Below are 21,980 nucleotides of genomic sequence, written 5' to 3' on the forward strand. Positions count from 1 at the left end.
GTAGGTCTTCCTCACCATTTACAGAAGCAAGAACTCATTCTCCTCTTTCTGCCTTCTACGCTGCACTGATGGATTCACTGATTCACTCAGTGAAACACTGTCCCAAACCCCAGTCCTGAGATGAGCAGAGAAGGACGTGCTACCTTAGAGCCCCAGCAGCAATGTGTACAGCATGCTGACAAACCCACCCTGTTGCAATTATCCCCAAATAAAGGTTGCATTCCTGGAGAACCACAGCCTGAGATGGATTGAGAGGATAAAAGGAGTTCACAGGAAATCAGGCTGTTCCTCTGAATATTCTATTTTCATCTTGCTTTCTTTCCTGCTTCTAGGGGCATGGACTCTGTAACCAGTGAGGGAAGAGTAACCAGTTAGTGTGTAACTAACAGGGCACTGTACCGCAGCCAGGAACGGCCACAGCAGTGTGTCTTCACCCCAGTGGCAGGTCAGTGCTTCCCTAGAAAACTCCTGCCTCCTGCACCCTTTCCCCAACACTACACTGGAAATTTCCAGTCCTGTGTGCTTACTTCTCAGTAACACAGGGATGCTCACAGTGGTGAAGTGAGTATCAGCTTTTCCAGCAGCCAGCCTCAGGAAGATTAATCTAAGTTCATAACAGCATCTAACTGCCTGCAAGCAGTTTAAAGAAAAAAAGTAAAAGTAGGAGAAGAGGAAAATACCAACTACGGAAGGAATAAATGCCATAAGCTTATTAGCAGCAATGTATGCATTCAGTGTCTTCCAGCCTGTAATGATCTCTCTGCTCACAGGCAGATGCAAGTGAAGTGCTTCGCCCAGTGGATGCTCTAGGGACATGATGTGCTCTGTGCTGGTGGTACATGGCAGTGAGGGCAGAGGCCTCTACCATCCACTGTTCACCAGGGTAATCTGTGGTGGCAGCAGGGCTTGCCTTCTCAGTCTTTCAGCAAGGACTTGGTGCTGGTCTGTGTCCATCATCAGAGATCACAGCCAGCAGGTCTAAGCCTTCACGCCAGAAATAAAGGAACTCTGTACTTTCGAGTAACTAGTGCATGGGAACAAGGGAAGGAGACCATGAAAATGAGGGCACAGATTTTACCAGGCTGTGAGCTGAACTAGGTACTTTGTTCTCATTTTGGTGAGCTTCTCCCCTCAGAACGGCTTGCATATTAGCCACTCTGAAATAAAAATGTCTAATATCTAATATTCATTATCTACTATTTAGTAAAAACATCACCAGCATGGATTCCTTTAGTAATTCAAAAGGCTTTAAGGTTTCCTCCTCAACAGCTGACCGTGCTAAAGCTTGTAAAACATGCAGACAAAGACCCACCACAGTGATGCTGCAGAGTGGATCATCACAGATCTCACCCCGCTTCCAGCTGCAATCTTAGGACCCATATCCTGAGCATGGACACAGCCACCAGGCAAGTCAAGGGCTGCAACCTATATATAAATCCTGTACAAAGCACATGGTTATGGCTCTCATTTCCTGAGGCAGTGACTCTAATTTTAATGAGGTTTGTACCCTTGGTAAGTCTGATCCATGGTTTGGAGATAGGGAACATACAGCCAATTCTCCTGCTTTGCAGGAGAAAACAACTGTGTAAGGGAGTTCATGGGTGGCAGTGAAGAGAAGCAGCACAAATAGAGAAAGGGGAGAGCAACAGTAGAGGAATAAAGGAGAAGAGGAAAGATCAAGAATCAGAGGAAGCAAAGCAACAGCGAGGCAAGGTCTTGCAAAGAGTCAGCTGGCCTTCATTGAAGTCAGTGAGAGGAAGAAGCTGAAACAGTCCAGGGGTATGTGAATACAGTGTAAGGCTTACATGTCCATTGCACTAGTTTTATTGCCCTCCTTATAAGTTTTAATGAAAAATATTTAAAAAAAATGTTTTCTTATTTATATATATTAGCAAGATTATATTTTTTATATGCAACCCAAGACAATTCCTCTTCACTCAGTGCATCCCAGACAAATCAAAAGGCTGGACACCACTTGACAAGTCCACTGGCACTGAGACACAGCAGCGCAGCTCTGGACGAACACCACAGGCTCAGTGATGCCATCCTTGACTGACTGCGCTGTCCCCAAGAGCCTTTGCCCTGATCTGACCAGCTTGCTCACTGTGACCTCTTCTGACCAGCGTGGTTTAATAGGAAGTACCTCCACAGGTTGGTTCATTGCCCAGGGATTTGCTTGTCTTGGAAGAAAGAGGGATACCAGCCTATCCTTTACTTACTCCCAGAACTCGATGACTGGGGAGGTGGCATTTTCACTGGTCACATTTAGGGTTGAATTCGCCCTCTGGAACTCCATGCAGTTCCCTGTAGGAGAAGCCCAGGGAGGGAAGGAGTGTGAGTCATAGTGGCTGGAGTACTGCAGGATCAGAAAAAATGCTCCTTTTCTATCTACAGTGTCAGTACTCATTAGTATTGACTCAGAGACAAATTTTGAGTAGTCCCAAAGACGCACCAAAGGAGATCCCTCCAGGTCAAGGCTGGCAAGAAATTTGGGACAATCAAGAAGATGGCATTTAATTTTTCCTTCCAGCAGGCACAGTGAGCAGTCCCAACCAGCACTGGCTCTGTGGCTAACACACAACAGGATAATGGGATTTTTCATCACTGCCAAAGAGGAAGATAGCCTCAGTGGCTGCAGCTCCTTTCCCAAAGCACCAGCAGCGCAATCACTGGGGGCTCCCCACACCTACAAGCCCCATTGTGACTCAGTTTTGGGTTTCATGGGTTCAGCATGGGCATACCTCTTCCTGGAGCCAAAGGGTCCTCCACACCTACCTGTGTTCCATTCATGATCGCAGCTGCCCCAGGGAAGGTCAATGGTGAACGAACTGAAGAGATAGAACAAGGCCCAGGCCAAGACAATGATGTAGTAGAAGTTCAGGAGCACAACGATGACCTGTGAGGCATAACCAATTCCTGCAGAAAGGAGGCCCCAGGTGAACCACATATTGAGAGATGGGACCAGGCTTCACCAAAGGATCAGTGCCTTTCCATTTGATAGCCCCCACTGTGCTGCATCCTTGCCCCACATCTTGACTGTGCTGCTGGATCTGCACCAACAAGTCAGCCACTCATGCCATCATCTCCTTCCCACATCCCACCATCTGTGCAGGTACACAACCCGCACCAGCAGATGGACTTGGAGGGCAGTCATTTTGGGATGAATGTGCTCTTAGGGCCTCAGACCTACTAGAAATGCAGCCTTACAGGGAGCTGACGTTCTAGGTATCAGGTGTTGCCTGGCCAGCCATGTAGGGAGCTGAACCTGCCCAGCATCTCCAGGCCTTGGGCAGTCCACATGAAGCACTCTGTGGGGTCCAGACTCGAGGCAGAAGGAAGGGCCAGGAGTCTGGACAGGGAATAGACAGATTGTGGCAAGAAAACCACCCAGAGGGACAGAAACACATGACAGTGCTCCAGCTGCTGAATAATACCTCTTCTACCAACATTCAGTTTCCCTTCTTTTTCTCATCCTCATTCCTTCTATACTGTTTGGGAAGTTTTTGTGTTAACATGCAACTTCCCTGATAGGTGCCAGAGCAGCATCTAAAAGATTTGGTATGTAGGATAGAAGGAACTGTTAAGACCTGAGAGATCACAGGAAGTGACTTGAAACTGGATAATCATGCTGAAATAGTGCAAGAAGTGGCTCTGACAGTTAATGATTTATTAAGGCAGTTGACACCTTTCACCACAAAGATTTTAAGCCCTCCACAAACTTGGGAAAATGACTTAGCACTGGTTTACAGGGACAGTAGTATATTTTAAATAAGTTCCTTTTAACCGCCGGGTGCATTTTCGTCATTAGATCTTGGAGATCATTTTTATTGGGTGCGAATCTTCTTCTGTCCAGAGATCTGGACATGAAGAAGGAATCCGGGATGCAATGTAAGAACAGGAACTCTTTTGTGAGAAGGCGTAATTTTGGAAAGGTTTGGGATCTGCAGGTGTGGTCAGAGGATGAGCGCAGTACCCTCCCATAGGTCCCTAGACCCCCCACTCTCAACCCACTCACCTTCAAAAAGGGGACAGATCCTCCTCCAGGCCGTCACACCTCCTTGGCTGGTGTACTGTCCCAGTGCCGTCTCCAGGAAGAAGACAGGGATGCCACAGGTGAAGAGGAAGATGAGGTAAGGGATGAAAAAAGCACCTGACAGATTCAAGCAGCACAGAGGAGAAATAAGCTCCATCACGTGGCTGGGTTTGGCTCATCGGTAAGCATCAATACAGGTTACGGTCTGACCTACTGCAGAGGTGCTTTGCAGAAAAGGACCTGGGTGTTCTGGTGGACAACAGGCTGGCCACAAGCCAGCAGTGTGCCCTTGTGGCCAAGAAGGCCAATGGCATCCTGGGATGCATTAAAAAGAGCATAGCCAGCAGGTCAAAGGAGATTGTCCTCCTCTCTACTCTGCCCTGGTGAGGCCACATTTAGACTACAGTGCCCAGTTCTAGGCTCCCAGTCCAAAAAAGACAGGGATCTCCTAGAAGGAGTCCGGTGAAAAGCTACAAAGATGAGTAAAGGGCCTGGAGTATCTCCCATATGAGGAAAGACTGAGTAACCTGCATCTGTTCAGCCTGGGGAAGACTGAGGGGGAATCTCATGAATGTTTATAATTATCTAAGGGGAGGCAGGAGACAAATTAATGAGGCTAGGCTCTTCTCAATGGTGGATAGGACAAGGAGCAATGGCCTAAAACTTGAACATAGGAAGTTCCACACAAACATGGGGAAGAACTTCTTTATGGTAACCGTGATGGTGCACTGGAACAGGTTGCCCAGAGAGGCTGCGGAGTCTCCTTCTATGGAGATACTCAAGACCCATCTGGATGCCTACATTGCGATCAAATGTAGGGAACCTGCTTCAGCAAGGGGTTTGGACTCAATAATCTCTTGAGGTCTATTCCAACGCCTGCAATTCTGTGATCTTCAGCCTGGCCCTGAGAAAGTCCCACTGAGATACCACCTGGGGACAGCATGAGAAGGATGTATGCTGAGGAGGGTAGGAAGAGCTTGGAAAAAGAGATTTTCCTCAAGTACTATTGCTCAGAGCGATTTGATTGCCTGAGAAACTTAGCACTGGGAAAGAAGATAAGAAAGGAAAGTCTCTAGGCCTTTGTGTGTGTGTGTGTGTGTGCAGAAAACAGGTCTCAGTAGTTGCATATAAATAAAAGAGAATATCCTGCCGTAAAATCATTACGGTTTTTGAACAAGTTGTCAGTCGCTTTTACACTGATCATTCTGACTGTCTGTGGATAAAAGCACCAAAAAACTGAGGATACATGCAGAGTAATACCTCCACCCAGCCTGGGTTTGCTAATCAAAAGAACATGCAAAGGGAAATGAAGTATTACAGAAATGTATATCCCTCTCACCAGCAGCCAGGGCTGCCCTACGGTCAAGACCTGCCACGAAACCAGGCAGAGAAGAACAAAACCCATCAGGTGTTTGGTTACCCCAGGCTGGTGTTAATTGCAGTAACAGCTTTCATCCTGCAGAGCCTGAAGGACGGTCCCACAAGCTGCTCAAGAGCCCAGCTTCATTGATGACCTATTGAGGAGACTCAAGCCCTGCCTTCCCCTTGTGTAGTCCTCTTTCATGCCAGACAGATGCTAACTGGCTCTCAGGTCAAGCTGACAGGAGTTCAGAAGGAATAACAATCCTCGGACACAAGCAAACCGAAAACTCAAGAGATTTCATTAAGAAGCTTAGCCAGCATGTATGAGTGGGGAGAGGGAAGGGGCTTGGGGTTCAGCCAGAAGTCCCACCTCACACTCAGTCCAGTGGGTTACAGGGCCACAATGGGATGAGGTGCAACACTGCAGCACGGACCCACTGCCTGGCAGATGTGGGACGCTGCATCCCGATCCCTTCCCTGCAGCATCAGGACTGCACACCAGACAGGCTGCCCCAGTATTTCCCAATCGGCCAGACTTGCCTGCCATGGAGGGCCTGACGATAGGGAAATAACTTTTTTTTTCCTGTTTACATTTTTTTTCTGCCACTGCACAGAACTTAAATATGGCATTGCTAAATACGTAAGAGTCTTTCTTTGTCGTGTGGACATACCCCTCAAGAAAGACAAAGTGACAGAATAAAGGCCCTCGTTTCTAATTAAGCACCTGAGAAGCAAGTGCCTGGACCAGGCTTCCCCAAGGAGCAGAGAACAAAACCTCTGGCAGCTTTTAAATCCCACTACACTCTGAGGGACTTGGTGCCTATAGCAGGCACCAGGTCCTGCTGTCATGCAGTGAGGGGAGCAGGCACTGCTCTCACACAGCCCCACGGGAAGGGGAGAAAGAACAGCCCTCCCTTTCAACAGAGAATAACATTCCCAAGCTCATGGTGAAAAGGAACAAGCACCAAGCAAAGCACAGCGTGAAAGTAGCTAAACAGCAGCTAATCCTCTTTTGTGCCCTTGGGAGGAAAGCAGTTTAGCGGGGCCCATGAGATTGCCCCCAGCTAACGCCAGGGGATTTCAGCCCTGGCTCCCCAGTGCCCACCAACTCCCTGCCAAGTGCTGCATCCCCTCACCTCTGCCCTTCCAGAGAGCCCAATTAACAACTAATCACCAAACTGAGAGAGAAGCTCCCTCCCTACATACCACCAAATCCAACTTGAGAGTTGCTTTGGGCTTTCATGTTTTAAATAAGGTTTTCTCCTCTAAAAGGCTGCCTTAATTTAAAAGCAGGCACAAAATTCTGAACAAGTGCAGCCTGAGGGAGGCCAGGGGTCATTGCTGAGCTGCGAGACTGTGTAGCATCCATGTACCAGGTGACAGCCACGTTCCTTCTGACCCTTAAGCACACTGGTCTGTGCCTCATCGCCCTGCAATGCAGCCCCTGGATTGAGTCTTATGGCTCAGGCACTTCTGCGCGGCTGCTGCCAGTGGTGAGCAAGGCTCAACACAGGTATCATGGTGGGAATGTGGTGACCAGAGAAGCTGGCTGGGGCTGCACTCACCTCCACCGTTCTTGTAGCAGAGGTAGGGGAAGCGCCAGACATTTCCCAGGCCGATGATCTCCCCAGCCACAGACAGGACATATTCCAGCTTGTTGTTCCACTGCCCTCGCTCCAGAGTCTCATCCTCCTCTTCTTTCTCCTTCTCCATGCTGGGTTGTGCAGGCACCGTTTCACCATTACTAACAGCGCCAGGGACACTGTAATCCATCCCACCTTCAGAAAGAGTTTCCTTTGTTATGTTCAAAACAAGCTGTGCAATAAGGCCAAAATTTGGGCTATGGAGGGCAAGAGAGGGGAGAGATGCACAAACACCTGCGTGCCAAACCCTTACTTGTTCCTTATAATGATTCCTGCTAGAAGAAAGGTGCCAAGAGCATATGTGAGCTTTGCCTGTGCAAGCCGTTATTAGTTTCATCATTTTTAATCAACCCATCTGAAAACATTCCTGCTTCTGGAAGCCCATCTGTCTGCAGGATCTCCCACAGCAGCAGAGACTGAGAAACAGAGCTGGGGCTGAAGGGGGGTGAGAGTAGGATTAGAAACTTAATGAGAGGTCTTGTATGGGTTTCTTGTCACCTCTGTTGCCATTTACTAAGGTCTGGCTTCACAGACCATGTAGTGAAAGCCAGAAAGCACAGAAAATACTTAGATGTAGAAAGAGGACAAAATGAAATTAGAGTTTTTGCTTTCAGTGGTGGCAGCTGGTAAGAGTGATTTACTAGATGTGACATAAGAGTAATTTGATTTTGAGGATGGTGCTATCCTTCCGTGTGCTGAAAAAAGAAAAACTACAAATGCCACAGCCTCCCCAAGGCTCTACCTATTCTCTGAGGAGGCTTTGGCAGTGACTCTGCAGCCACCAGATTTTTTTACTCAGAGGGCACTGAGGCCCTTGCACAGCTACCCAGAGAAGCTGTGGATGCCCCATCCCTGGAGGCACTCAGGGCCAGGTTTGGATGGGGCCCTGGGCAGCCTGAGCTGCTGGGTGGCAGCCCTGCTCAAGGCAGGAGGATTGAAGCCTGGTGGACTTTGAGGTCCATTCCAAACCAAAACATTCTAGGATTCTATAATTTAGGAGGCTGGAGGTGTTTGAGCCTGTTCCTCGTGGCCATGATGCCCTCCTGGCTACAGAGCCCTGCAGGGCAAAGGCTGAGGGCAGTTGTTCACACCAAATCCTGGTACTGAAGTTGGGATTGCTGAAGACCCTTGCACCACAGAGGACATCTTCTTCCACTAGGTTTGCCGCAGGCTCTCAGCAGCCCTTCCAGCCTCAGCGTAGTGCAGGAAATTTTGGCCATCCATTCACACTGTCACCGGGAGAGCAGGAAAAGGCACTGGCAGTAAATGACACTCTTCACCCGGGGAGGGGAAAAAAAAAAACAGGCAAGGCAGCACTTTGATCCTCTCCCTCCCTCCCTCCCTACCCTGCCCTGCACAGCCCCCTATAAAGCACTTGGGGAGGCACAGAGGAGTGAGGAGCCCTCACAGGAGTTTGACAGCAGCTGCTAGAAGGATCGGAGGAACCGTCAGTAGAACAGTCAGAGTTAGAAAATGATTAAACGAGCAGAACGCGAGGTGACCTCTCATCCACACGAGACACAGGTGGGCATGGGGTGCAGGCATGGGTTTACCTGGAGGATGGCACTGTCGGAGCACTAGCAGGCAGGAGAGGTGAAGGCAGGACTGAAAGGTGCTGGCGATTTAAAGCGTGGAAAGAAAAAATTCAGCCGTGGTGTAATCCTAGACTTCGCCCAACCCACATTCCTTCCCCCACCCCCCAGGGCCGGACAAAAACCTACACATGACTGATTTCATGGCCAGTGCAAAGGGGCTCTTTCCCCCTGCCTGCCTGTGAGAAGCTCTTGCTGGTGCCGTTAGTCTCTTGCAGCACTCCTGGCCAAGGACTTCTTGGCTCCAGTGCAGTTGCACTTGGTGGTGCCGCTGCCCATCATTGGCCTTGGAATTGCAGGAAAAAGCATGACCCAAAATGACAAGCCTAGCCGAGGTAAGAGCTGAATCTTGGCTGAATGAGAATTTCATTCCATGGGGTCTGCAGGGAATGTGGACATGGGGCAGCCTCCAAGCCACACATCACCACATGAGCTGCAATCAAGCACAACTATGAAAACCAGCCCTGGAGCCCCACAAGGCTGCAGCACCAGCAGTCAAGGCACTGGAAGGAGGTCCTCATCCTGCTGCAGGTCATTATCTGAAGGCATCAGGTCCGTGCTTGGAGACCACAAATAAGGTACACAGAACTGGATATTATTCACAGTAGGCATGTTACAGCTGTGATGGTGCAAGGATGTAAATGAGGCAAGGCTTTAAAAATACTTATTGCATCTGCTGGTGAATATCTGGGGCAAGAGAAAAAATCATGCTTTTAGTTATAGAGCTAGGCCTGCAAAGCAGTGGCAGAGTTTGAACTGTAGTTAGGCAGCTCACAGAGTTACTAGAGAAAGAAGAGGAAGAAAACTTTGGAGCAACACCACACTAATCAATCAATAGATCTGCATCCACACTGCTAGACTTCCCACAGGAGAAACAGGGAAAGAGAATCATAGAATCGTAGAATAGTTTGAGTTGGAAGGGAGTCTTAAAATGCCATCTGGTCCAACTCCCCTGCAGTGAACAGGGACACCCACAGGTAGATCAGGTTGCTCAGAGCCCCGTCCAGCTTGACCTTGGGTGTCACCAGGGATCGGGCATCCATCACCTCTCTGGGCAACCTGCTCCAGTGCCTCACCACCTTAATGGATTCCTTTATAGGAATCTGGAGCAGGAATGGATTCAGCCAAAAGGTGATCATGTACACTACAACCCTTTGTCACGAGAAGAGAGGTCTAGGAAATATGAGAGTGGCATCGTCCTTTGCACTTCATAGTGCAGTAACTAATGGCACTGGATAAAATACTCCGATTTAAAAAAAAAATACTTTCTTCATACATACGGCATAATTTATTACATGTGATATCCATGGCCATTGCCATGGAGTATTGTTCAGAGGGTGACCAGGTCAATTCACACAGGATTCTGCTGCTGCAGGGCTTTAACAGATGCCCAAATAAAAGAGCCATCTCTTCAAGCTGGAGATTGCTGGAAACCAGGGAAAATGTTGCACTGGGGAATTCCGCTGGAGCGTGAGGATGGGAAAATGTTCTTGAAGGTAAACCATCTGAGAGTCAATGACATAGTAAAATAGTGAAGGTAAGGCAACAGTGATAAAAATAAAGAAAGCAAAGCCAAATAGTTCCTTGCCTTGTGCAATGGATCCTTGTAGGCAGAGAGGAGATTGAACAAGAAAATGTTTAGATAGATTCTCAAAACTGTGGCGTGCATCAGCATCACTGCAGAAATGTCCCTGGATAACTATGATAACTACAGTGCACCAGTAACAATATTCTTATCAACCATTTAAACAGAAGACAAACTAATGGGCAGGAACTAATGGACTACGATAGGAAACAGTGTAATCAATAACAAACTATTCAGCTTCTGCCTGGACAGATAAGACTGTGCTGAACGCAACAATAAGTTTAAAATGAAAACAAATCTTCAGTGTAAACATAAGCAACAAGGAGAAATATTAAACCTACAAATACAAAAGAAAACTGTAAAATCCTGAGCAAAGCGTGTTTAAAATAGAACATCTCTTTCAGTGTCTTCTGGGGAGAAAAAGGGAAAAGTCAGCATGGTTTTGAGAGATACTCCTTGAGAGATCAGAGAGCTTAAAAAAAATAATTTGATCTTTTTACTGAAGATGAGAAGAGGGCCAACACACATCACAAAGAATCAGTGAAGAAAAAGATGAGCTGAATACACATTTTTAAAATTGCAGAAGGAAAGGAAACTGGGAGGGATGTTAATCAACCCATCAGAGGCAATGAAAATCCAAAGGGAAAAAATGCACATGATGAAATCAGTCTGGATGCCTAAGATTATGCATCCATATGGATATCTAAGCCAAACTGGAAGAACAAGGACGAGCAGAGGCAAACACTTGGGAAATAGATCTGCTAGAAACAAATAAGAGATATGGAATAAAGTGAACCTTGAGGATAAATATATGAACCAGCCAAGATGAGGTGAGTGCTTTTCTGCTGGGTCATATGCTGCTGGGTTGTTTCACTGTCCACGCTTCAGCAATGCCTCCCCTGGGGTGCTGAGGAACACTGGGGCAAGGGCAGGTCGGTCTTCTCCTCCATGCTTTTTCAGGAGGCTGATGACAGGGCAAAAGGGAGATGGTTGCTGCTCCTAACCTATCCAGGGACTTGCAGGAGAGCAGCCAGGGCCTGACCACTGCACAGCTCCGGTGTCCCAAGGAGCAGAGAGCATTGCTGGATCCTTGCTGGATTGTGGCTCCATATGTGAGCTGAGCACACAGAGCTTTTCCACCTCCCACCTCAGTCCCCCCACTGTGTGTGACAGTGTCTTCCCGCCCCAGCACTGTGTAATCTCGCAAGCCACCTCCCTGCTTCCAGGAACACAATTTGCCGTTAGACTATCTGGGAACCAAAGGCCAGAGCAAATGCAATGCCTTTTCTCCATCTGATAACCACCAGCCTAGCAGCCTTTTCAAACTGAAAACATTATTAAGCTTAAGTGGAAACGGCAGTACAGAAAGCACAATTCTCACAAATATGCGCAGGAAGGGGATATATAGGTGCTGATACTGCAGAAAAAGAACCCAAAATAAGCACAAAGGATTGATCCCTGGCTTGAGCCACCAGGTTCAAAGAAAGGCACTTTTATTTCAAAATGGCAGTGGCAGAAACGAAAAGTCATGGCAAGAGCCTGCAGGTTCCATAGCAAGTGAAAATGCTCCCATGGGCAGGTTCCCACAAGCACAGTTGCCCCAGAGGATACAAGTTGCCAGACAACTGCCCAAACAGAGGTGGTCCCAAAGCAAGAAAATCTGCATCCACGCTGGACAGCTGTGGGGTAGCAGAGGCTTCGCGTTGGAGGTGTTAGATAGGCCGGCCTGAGAACAGCCTGCTCTGCTAGCGGAAGATAAAGGGACAGAGCTGGGGAACTGCCCCACAGCCCGCAGCATTCAGGAAATAGTAGGGATGCTCAGCACATGAACTGACAAAGCTAGCCATTCCCTCTCCCTCTGTGCAGGGTTTTTTCTGCTCAGGTTTCAGAACTGTCCCAATTTATGGACAAAAAGGTTGGACATGAGGAAAAATTTCTTCTCAGAAAGAGTGGTGATGCTTTGAAACAGACTGCCCAGGGAGGTGGTGGAGTCACAACTGCTGGAGATGTCCAAGAAACCTGTCACATGGCACTGAGGGACGTGGTTAGTAGGCACGGGCTGACAGTTGGATGATCTTGATGGTCTTTCCAACCTTGAAAATTCTATGAAAAATTAAACCATTTAAAGGCTTTCTGCAAGACAACACAATTATACAAGCTACTTAGATGCCTGTAACATCCTATGTATCATAAGCAATAGCTGAATGGCAAACAAAGACTCCCAAGGCTGGAGACTTCATTCATTTTGGCATCTCCCACTTCCTCTCTCCAGCAGCCATTACAAGCTCTCAGTGCTCCTGCTGCACCTTGCCAGAGGCTGAGCAGCCCGAGCAGAGCAACTGCAGGAGCAGAGCCTCAGGGATGCGGCAGGAATCATGACCCTTCTGAAGCCCAGCCATCTACTTCCTGGTGTGAAAATGGGTAGCCTGCATGTAAAAGATAAATCCACCCTTTGGCTGTTGGCTGCCAAAGAGCTAATTAGAGCATGTTTTCATATCAAAACCATATGCCAAAGGATATCACAATTTCAGACAAATGATAGCAGTACTGCTCAAGTGGCCCAGAAGTGAGATAGAAAAGTCCAGCAGATTTATTTGCAGTATAGAGTATAGAGAAGGACCTGGGTATTGCTCTGGGGATAACGGGCTTCTCCTGTTCTCTCTGCACCTGACTGCTCTGTGGTGAAGGTTATAAAGCTGACACAGGCTGCAGTGAGAATGCAGTCATAGCTATTCAGAGGACTGAGATTTTATGAATCCCTCTGCTCTCCGTCTGCATGGAAGAGGGATGCTCTGGGGCTGAAAGGGAAAGCTTCACTCAGAGGTGAGATAGGGTTGCACCTGCTTAAACAATTCCTTTGAAGAACACCTGTGATCTGCTTTTATATAGTCAAGGTTAGGGCAATACTCAGAGAGCATCTGTTCATAATTATTTATATAAAAAAAGTAAAAGGGTTTTCTTCAATTCAAGAGGTCAGCGGGGCTGGTAACTAGGAGCCCTAGAGGGGTTAGAGATGAGACCTTTCCCACTGGTAAGGGAGAAGATGTGGGGAGTTGCATAAAGGGCCTGCAAAGGGAATGCAGCCCTACGTCCTCACCTTACTTTGAATTTCCCATGGTGTAACGGGAAGGCCTAAGGGAAGAAGCTGCAACTGGAATCTGACCTGCCAACTTCCTAAAACTGCCTTTTACTCAGCAAGAAAAAAAAGTCTCAGTTTCAAGTTGGGAATTTTTCTATTACTGTGTAATCTCTTCCATTATTTGCTATTTACTTACTTTCATGCATTCTGTCATTTTTTAACAGCATCAAATCTTGAAATGTGAGGTCTATACAGGCCAAGCCTGAGGAAATCAGATCTCCTGCCTTCAGTTCCTTGCATCTGCATGGACATCCAGAAACTGCACTTGATTGCACATTTACTTTCCAGTCCACCCTTACCCTTCTAACATATAGCATGCAAAAATTCTGGAGATACTAAGGTACCACACACTCAGTGTGGGGTTCCCCAGAAGGAGGCTGGAGTGCCTCCAGAGAGTTCCACTTCTTTACCAGAGACTCTCCGGCACTGGTGTGCATCCATTTTCTCTCACAATAATGCATCCGGGCAAAGATAAGGCACATATCTCCTGCCTCTCTCCTGTATAAAAGACTATCAGAAAATCTGGCAAGGAGATAATGGGTCAAAATGTTACCAATACACTGATAATGCCTAGATGTTAATCTTTACTGTATTTTGCTCTGATAATGCCATTGCAGATGTGGAAGAGTGAGTTAAGTATATTTCCATTTGTATAAAGGGAAAAGTTAAATTACCAGCTGTCAGAATTGCTACCCATCTCACATCTCCTCAAAATTTGAGCTGTTTCTCCAATTCATGTTGCCCAGAGAGGCTGTGGTGCCCCATCCCTGGAGGTGCTCAGGGCCAGGTTGAATGGGGCCCTGGGCAGCCTGAGCTGCTGGATGGCAGCCCTGCCCACACCGGGGGGTTGGAGCTGGTTGGCTTTGGGATCCCTTCCAACTCAACCTATTTTGTGATTCACCATTTGGATTTGTGAAAGTTCCACAGCTATTATCATAAAAAAGCAGTAACAGCAGTAGCAAACATCCTGTTCTTCTGGGGAGCCTGGCAGGAGACTGAGTTGCTGTAAGATGGTACGGACCTCATCAAGTGGGAAGCTGATACAGCGGTTTGATCTGCTGGCACATCCACAAGGCACTACAAGCAGATGCTGCGCTGGCCAAAGCAATCCAGCTTTCTCAAGTCCTGCGTTCTGAGGAGGTTCTGCTCTCCTTAGATACCCCTACCCACAGCAGTTACTCAGACACTTAACATTAAAGGACTTTTCCTTTTTTTGGGGAGTCGTGACTGCCAAAAATTGGCCTTTGAAAAGGCTCCAACTTAGACACAATGCCCCATCTATGATTAAAACTGTTCACTGCAGCAAGGCTTTTGTTTTGAAGCTATTCAGAGCATGTCTCCTCACAAATATTTCCAGGTTTTAATAAAGCCTTGCTATTTTCAATGCTTTTACCTTGCAACTTAACATTCATTTGAGCCTTATGTAATGAGATGTCTTGGTACAACGGTCTAAATCTCTTGCTGTGCAGTTTCCAGCTGTCCTACACATTTATCACTGCTCTAAAGCCAACGTGGCTAGAATTTTGATAAGGGCTGAATTTATTGCATCTCCCTGCTGACTATTGGCGCTCCAAGCAGAGTTCCTGTTTGGTCCAGGCAAGCTGACCAAACACATTCTTAGTGATTGCAGCTGGGCAGGATTTGAAGGAGTTCCCTGCTTTCCATTTTCATCTAAGGGGAGAAAACCTCAAACCCCGCTTTTAGCAAGACCGTAGTTCTCAGAGAGAGCAATGAAGAAACTTCACATGTTTGAAAAACTTTTCATTTCCAGAGTACAAAAATGACCAATGATGTATAGTGTTTCTCTCAGCCAGTCACTGTCTTCAAAAAACAGGCATAGCCTACTTATTATGAGAGCGAGGTATGTCTGGTAGGCAACTGATGAAAAATCCAAATACTTTTTGCTTTACTTTGCTATAAAGGTGTTTATTCCAATCACAGTTGTTAGAACAACACAAAATAAAGGTGACAGCTATCCTTGTGCAGCTGCCTAGTAAGCAGCCTACTGGTGAATGAACAAAGCTGTAGGCTCTCTCATTTCTACTAGTGCAAAGATTAGCTGCCCTCCTTCATTCTCATTCATATTATGCCTTTCTTTTAGTGTAATGAGCTGCATGGAAAAGGGCTATTCATCAGTAACACTGACCTCAACTCAGCCAGCCCAGAACTTTCTCTAGATGTACAGGACTGATACAACTGCTTATTAGCTCACGGAGTATAGGTGTGAGCAGCACTCAAAGCAGCTCAGTTCTGCCATTTAAAGTTCTTCATGCATCTTACAAACTGCAATTCGTGTAGTTTCTTTTTTTTTTTTCTTCTAATCTTACATGCCACAATGATGAATGCAGCCAAGGAAATGTCTGTACAGAGGATCATTTTCCTAATGGATTTTGATGAACTCTTCTGCCATCATGTTCATATTCAATGAAGAATAGGAAACGAGATGTGGATGCAGGGCAGCCAACTTCACCCTGATCCCTGAATAGATTGTGGAACGAATTCTCCTTGAAGTCACATTCAGGGCCATGAAAGATACGATTATCACTGACAACGTTAGCCCAATCTGGTTGCCTTTTGTGAAGGGCTGGGCAAGGGAAGAGCAGTGGGTGTTTACCCTGTCTTACAACAACAACAACAAAAAAAAAAACGTGGAGTGGATGGAAATCCAACAAAATGGATGGAAAACCGTGTGCACTGCTGTGACTAGCAATCAACAGTTTGAAGTCTGTAAGACAGTCAGCTGGGAATGGAGTACCTCCAGGGTTGGTAGGGAAAGCAACATTGTTTTATGTCTTACTCACCTGGTTTGATGGGATACACTGTGCCCTCAGCAACCTGGCAGATAACACCAAACTGAATAATGGAGGGAGGAGGAGGAGAGCAGAACAGCCTAAAACATGGGAGGAAAGTTCATTCAGTTGCATCTCTACTGGTTGGAGTAATGGAGTAATGACAGAAAATTCATTAAGTTAATTGGATCTGCACTGGGAAAAAATAAACCAAGTGATCTGGGAATAATGGTGGACAAACTATCAGCAGCATGCCTCCTGCCTGTCATGAAGGCAAACCCCATACCAGGCTGCATAGGAAATATATTGTCAAGAGATTAAAGAAAGTGATTTTTCTCCTGTATTCAACACTTGTAAGGCAGATCTGGAGTTCATGATCAGTCTGGGGCTTCCCAGTACAAAAACAGATGTTAACAAATAGCAGAGTATAGCAGAGAACCAACAAAACTGCTAAAAGACTAACATGGCCCAAAGGAGGCTAGGCTGAGATCGTTCAACCTGGAAATTAAGGTTGCAGGGTCTATAGACTACAAATACCTACTGGATAATTATAGAAAAGAGAGTGCCAGGCTCTTCTCAGAAGAAAAATTAGAAAAAGCAGTAGGAAAGCTACAGCAAATGAATCTGACTGTGCATCAGAAAAAAAAAATACACACTGAAGATGCTATAAAACTGGAACAGGAAATTGTAGGAGGCCATCAAACATCCTGGAAATACACAAAATTTGACCTACTTTCAAGTCAGCCCTGCTTTGGTAAGGAGAGGTTGATCCAGATGACCTTCTGTAGCCTCTTCAATCTAAACTATTCAATGACTCTAAAAGCTGAAAATAAGAATGCAAGCTTCACAGTGTGGCTAACAAAACAGACATCTGTTTCTGTTATCTTATGCTGTGTAACACTGCGTTCTAATAACTCAAGACAGTTTTCACAGCATCATCAGTTTTAACTTAAGCCCTCATTATCAAATAGTCCAGGCCACATACGCATTCAGGTACAGATAACTCTGTAAAAAGCATAAGTCCTAAAAGTAACAGCATTGAAGAATTCAGGAGTGATGTCTATCTCTATGCAAATAAAGCAGCCCAATTCCAGGCACAACTCAAGTCCTGGCCATTTTTCCTTCCATCCAACAGCTCTGGTTATTTGACACATGAAGAGAAGCAACATGAACTGTGGTTAATACTCTTTGTGGAATACAGTATGAAGTCATGTACTGTTCTAGATACACAAGAGTTAAGATTTTGCATATACTGAAATGTTGTCTCTAAAGCATGAGAAATTTTCTCCTACAGCTGCAGCAAGCATTTATGAAAATGATTTCCTTAGCTTAACTTTGGTTTACTTGTTTGCATATTTTCAGAAAAATTCTACAAGCTAAGACGTGGAGACAGTATCACAGCTGAAATTTGTTGTGTTTTGTTGTTGTTGTTTTTAAAACCACTAACTACATTTCTACAGATTTTTCAAAAAGTCAACATTTATTCAAAATTTTATACTACCAGCAATCCTTTGGGAAGAATTATGCTTTTAAAAATAAATGTTTAAACAGAGAGATGTAAAGCTAATAATGGTCTTCGGTTTATGAACACCTTACCCAAAAGTAGATGGGAAACACGCAACTAAAGAAGTGCAGTAATCTCCTTTTGAGAAGCTAAAAACCTCCTCATATGGTCACATGAAAACAGCTACTAAGAAGGTGACTACTTGCCCATTTCTTGTTCACTGTTTTTTTACGCCTGTTACAAGGAGAACGATTGACCACTGCATTGTATAGCTCTTTGCTTCCTTCTGGTCATGATCACACCTTCTACTCAGAGAAACAAGAACATTCAATGCAGATTTACTAAAAGAACTCTTTCCAGTTGATGGTAAATTACATATAACAATGACTTTTATCACGACAGAGAATGTAAGAATGGTTAAGAGGATATGCTCAACAGTTAACAGGATATGCTGACCACATTTTCCTTGTCGTGTCACGAATTCTAGGAGTCATGAAAGAATACAGACACTGGGATTCTTTACAAAATCTTGTACTAGTCTACTTCTGGAACAATTAAACATCTGTGACAGAGAGTCTATCCACTCCATATAGGGAAACATTTATGTAGTACCATCAGTTAAAGCCTGAAGGAAAGTAACAACTGTTTAAACCAGTTTACCAAAACTAAACGTACATCGAGAAGAAAAAAAATGTAAGTGGATGCAAAAAAGAGGGCATGTCTAGCTATAGCATAGACTCCTTCATAACTAAGTAAACAAATAATACTCTTAAGTTTGCTAGGGTGCCCGTTCAGCCACATGCTTAACCACAGCTTCCATTTAATACATTCGTCTTCAAGGAGCAGGAATTAGAAGCCAGTGACCGATCTGCACTCAAAAAACTCCCAAGATCCTGCACCTTCTGCCCTCCGCCCTAGCTCCTTTCTGTTGCACATCTTCCTCTCCCCAGGTAGCAGGCACAAATAAAACAAACCAATAAAGTTCATCTACCTGAGCTGAGGTTTTGTTGTTTGTTTTTTCCTTTTTGGACGGACAATTCTGCCAGATAAATAAACTTCCAAATATCAGAGAACAAGAGAATGGACACAGAACAGTCAAGACAGAACACTTTTGTTTTTGTCAATTTTCTTTTAAATCCCAATCCAGCTCCTAGTAAGACTGGACACTACTTACAACACTCCTAGAACTGCAGAAGAATGGAAACACAATAGGGAGCGAGTGGAAGGGGGGGGACAAGACAGCCCAGTGGCTAGCTTCAGACATTCACATACACAAAAGCCAGCACTGACTGGAGTCATTAAGGCCCAGATGCCCCACTAAATAGGAACAAACCCAAACACAAAGGTAGCACGTGAAATGTATTTACCTATTTAAACACAGGCAGCTGGTCAGGCAAGAATGGGGAAGGTAACTGCTAATTCCTTGTACTACAAGGAAGGAATGGAGTAAAAAAACCCAAGCCCACGGGCAGGTTTTTGCTTTGTGAACCTCTGTCTGTGCTGCTGGTTAACAGTGGTAAGTATAAAAAAATCAAAGAAAAATAATCTATTTATAGAACAAGTCAGTAGTCTGAGACATTTAGAAAAAAGTAAAAACAAGTCCTTCTTTAAAAATGGATTTACTAAAACAACTGTCACCCAGGATGACCCCAAGCCCTCTGGTCCTCTGGCAAAGCCAGGGGTAACTTTCAACAAGAACTGTTGCTGACTGGTACGCATCCAGCAAGGCCAGCAGGGAGGGGAATTTGCACTGTGAACAGTATCTGCAGACTGCTTGCTGGTATGTCTCGAGGCCATGCCCGTAGCCTGGTGATACTGGAAATAGTTGTGAGTGAAACTTTTCACAGAAGCACATGTCAGTGTAACCTCTGAGGTAAGTGGGCTGTCTTCTTTCCTTCCCATTCCTGGGTACAGATCACAGAAGCTGGTGCCCTGTACCTCTTTGCCAGCTCCATCCTGCGTGAGACAACTTTAACGTGCAGGAGTGCGGAACTCTAAGCAAAGCCTAGAACAGGAGAGGGCACCCCTGCAGAAAGGGAAGCACTCTGCTTTTCACAAGCTCTGGTCAAGATGGACATCATTTTTTCCTGGCCCCCCTCAGGACAGGAAGATCAGCTGTCCCCACTAAGGTAAAAAATTTTGCTAGCAGAGTAGAATTGGGTTTCTTTTTGGTACACAGAACCTTTGCTATTTCTGAGATCATGAGCTCCTCTGCCCTTTAGCTACAAAAGAGAAATTCATTCATTCATCCACTTGCTCCCATCCTTATAGAGTAGTGTTAGCCGCCTGGATACGGAGACAACTCTCTCAAGACATTGCCCTTCTCACTGGGTTGGCAGGAGGAGGCAAAAGATAACTTCCAAAATCTCCTTAGGACAACCTGCTATGGCTAAAAGCTCCAGCTCATGCCACCAATTCCAGGCCAGCTCCACTGCCAACATGGACTTCTAACACCCTGAAGCGTCTAATCTAACAGCCTCGGGTTAGCTCAGTCTCTAAGAGCAACAGCCACTCTCAAAGATGGAAATACTCAAGTCAAAACACTGGCTGCAGCTCCTAATGAGGCGGTGTCTGCATAGATGAGTCAGAACCACTGTGCCTTGACGTCCCCGCTGTATGAAGGAAGCCAGCTGTAAGGAAGGGACCAACTCTGCTGCAGGTCTGTACATCCTTGGAAGTGAAGCTCAGTGGCTACATTAGATTCAAACCCTCTCTTTCTGTAGGGGTTTCAGCGGTCCATTTCTCAGCAAGTTCCAGACATCAAGCAGTTGCTAACTTGTCTCCTTAAGATCTTCCATTGGGAGTTTGTAGCTCAACAAGAAAGAAGGAGGTGGCGCATGAGCAGGGCTACTTGGTCCCTGCATTGTTTTCTTTGCACAGTTTATACAGATGTAATCCTCATTCTCAGCCATTTCTGGAGAGACACCAACGCAAACTTGATGAAACCACTCATCGCAGCCACCATCACACTGCACCCAGTCTACCTGCAAGAGATTGTATCAGCAACATTAGAAGGAGAGACAGAAAAGCAGAGGTTCTATGAAGCAAATGTCATCTATTAAATCCACCCGATATAATGAGAATGCAAAAAGTGTTTGGCACAAATTAATGAACTACAGAACTTGTTTTAACAAGCTGCTTCAGTTTAAAAAGTAGTATTTTCCCAGCAACGCTGCTCCTTCTATATCCTTAGGCCATGACAGCTACTGCTGTAGTTCTGCTTTTGACTTAGAGCAACGTGAAAATGAAAATACATTAGCAAAAATAACAGTAGTGGCAACATATCTAAGATGTAGTTTGTAGGGGAATAATTCCTGAATGAATTTTTCAAAGCGACTAGTAATGGGCAGTAGCAGCTTCAGACATCACACTCCCATACCTGCCATTCTGCACTTGTACTGCATTCACTTAGTGAATGTGCAAATACACATCTAGCCTTATGGAAAGGAAGGCACTCCCTGAAAAGCTACGATTATATAATTAAGATTACTCAGTTTCATTTATGGAAGTTTGATGTCTTTCTTTGTATGACCTTCTTTATAACACGAACACTCCTGCCTCTCATCATATCATTCCCTGGGAAAACATATCAACATAACCTAAATATCTGTAAGAAGAACAGTTGTAGAAACACCGTACCATCTTATGAGTCAATTATCTTCCAGTGAAATTTCTAACTTTGGTCTAAGATTAGGGCTTCAAAAATGGTCCTTTAACACTTATTTGAACATTCCATGTCTGTATTTTGAAAAAAGACTGAAGTAAATCTCTGGATTTATATTTGATCCTACTCTCTGGTGCAAACCAGTGCTGCACAGAGTCAATCCTACAGATACTACTGAAAGTTTTTCTGTTTTAAAAGCAGCAAAAAACTAATCTGAAAAACATTTTGTGAGGTCTGATCATCAAGCAGCATACACTTAAAAGCTGACAGAATAGAAAGCGTCACATAGAAAAGCAGATCAAATTTTTTTGTAATAAACCAATCAATTCTAAAATTGCTGACTATCCATCTCCCAACAGCAACGTGAAGCACTGCAGTTTGTAGATCCAGCAGCATCGCTGCTCACAAGCTGCATGCAGAAAACACTGAAAATGTACTACGCTTAGGAGTGCTGCACATCCCACTTCTGCTCAGAAACAGCGTACGATCTGGAACATTTCATCACTGAGGCAAAGAATTCTCTAAATCAGACAATGCATGTTCTCCATTACCAGTAAAGAGTTACACAGCAGTCCAGTTTGAAGAGGTTAAACTTCCCAACCAAGATAGAGTACTTTTTCCCAGATTGTAATTTTTCATCTTCCCCTCATGTTTTAAAGTGAGATGAGT

The 21,980-nt window shown here is 45.4% G+C and overlaps 2 protein-coding genes across 3 annotated transcripts in view; both read right to left on the minus strand.

Annotated features, from left to right (window-relative positions):
• The window catches only part of LOC100539895 (sodium- and chloride-dependent GABA transporter 2), a 36,941-nt gene extending 19,477 nt beyond the window's left edge, over positions 1 to 17,464 (minus strand). Inside the window, exons 1-5 of the mRNA XM_085229823.1 lie at positions 8,592 to 17,464; positions 6,961 to 7,173; positions 4,016 to 4,150; positions 2,776 to 2,916; positions 2,220 to 2,304 (exon numbers count right to left, since the gene is read on the minus strand). Coding sequence (XP_085085949.1) covers positions 2,220 to 2,304; positions 2,776 to 2,916; positions 4,016 to 4,150; positions 6,961 to 7,168 — 569 coding nt within the window. The 5' untranslated portion in view covers positions 7,169 to 7,173; positions 8,592 to 17,464. The remainder of the gene's footprint in view (positions 1 to 2,219; positions 2,305 to 2,775; positions 2,917 to 4,015; positions 4,151 to 6,960; positions 7,174 to 8,591) is intronic.
• Positions 17,465 to 17,604: 140 nt separating this feature from the next.
• KDM5A (lysine demethylase 5A) overlaps positions 17,605 to 21,980 on the minus strand; it is a 51,242-nt gene continuing 46,866 nt past the window's right edge. For both annotated transcript variants that reach the window (XM_085229776.1, XM_085229767.1), the window contains exon 28: positions 17,605 to 20,631. In XM_085229776.1, coding sequence (XP_085085902.1) covers positions 20,419 to 20,631 — 213 coding nt within the window. In that variant the 3' untranslated portion in view covers positions 17,605 to 20,418. The remainder of the gene's footprint in view (positions 20,632 to 21,980) is intronic.

The sequence above is a fragment of the Meleagris gallopavo genome, chromosome 1 (genome assembly GCF_905368555.1).
Source record: "Meleagris gallopavo chromosome 1, MGAL_WU_HG_1.1, whole genome shotgun sequence".
In the NCBI taxonomy this organism is placed as follows: Eukaryota; Metazoa; Chordata; class Aves; order Galliformes; family Phasianidae; genus Meleagris; species Meleagris gallopavo.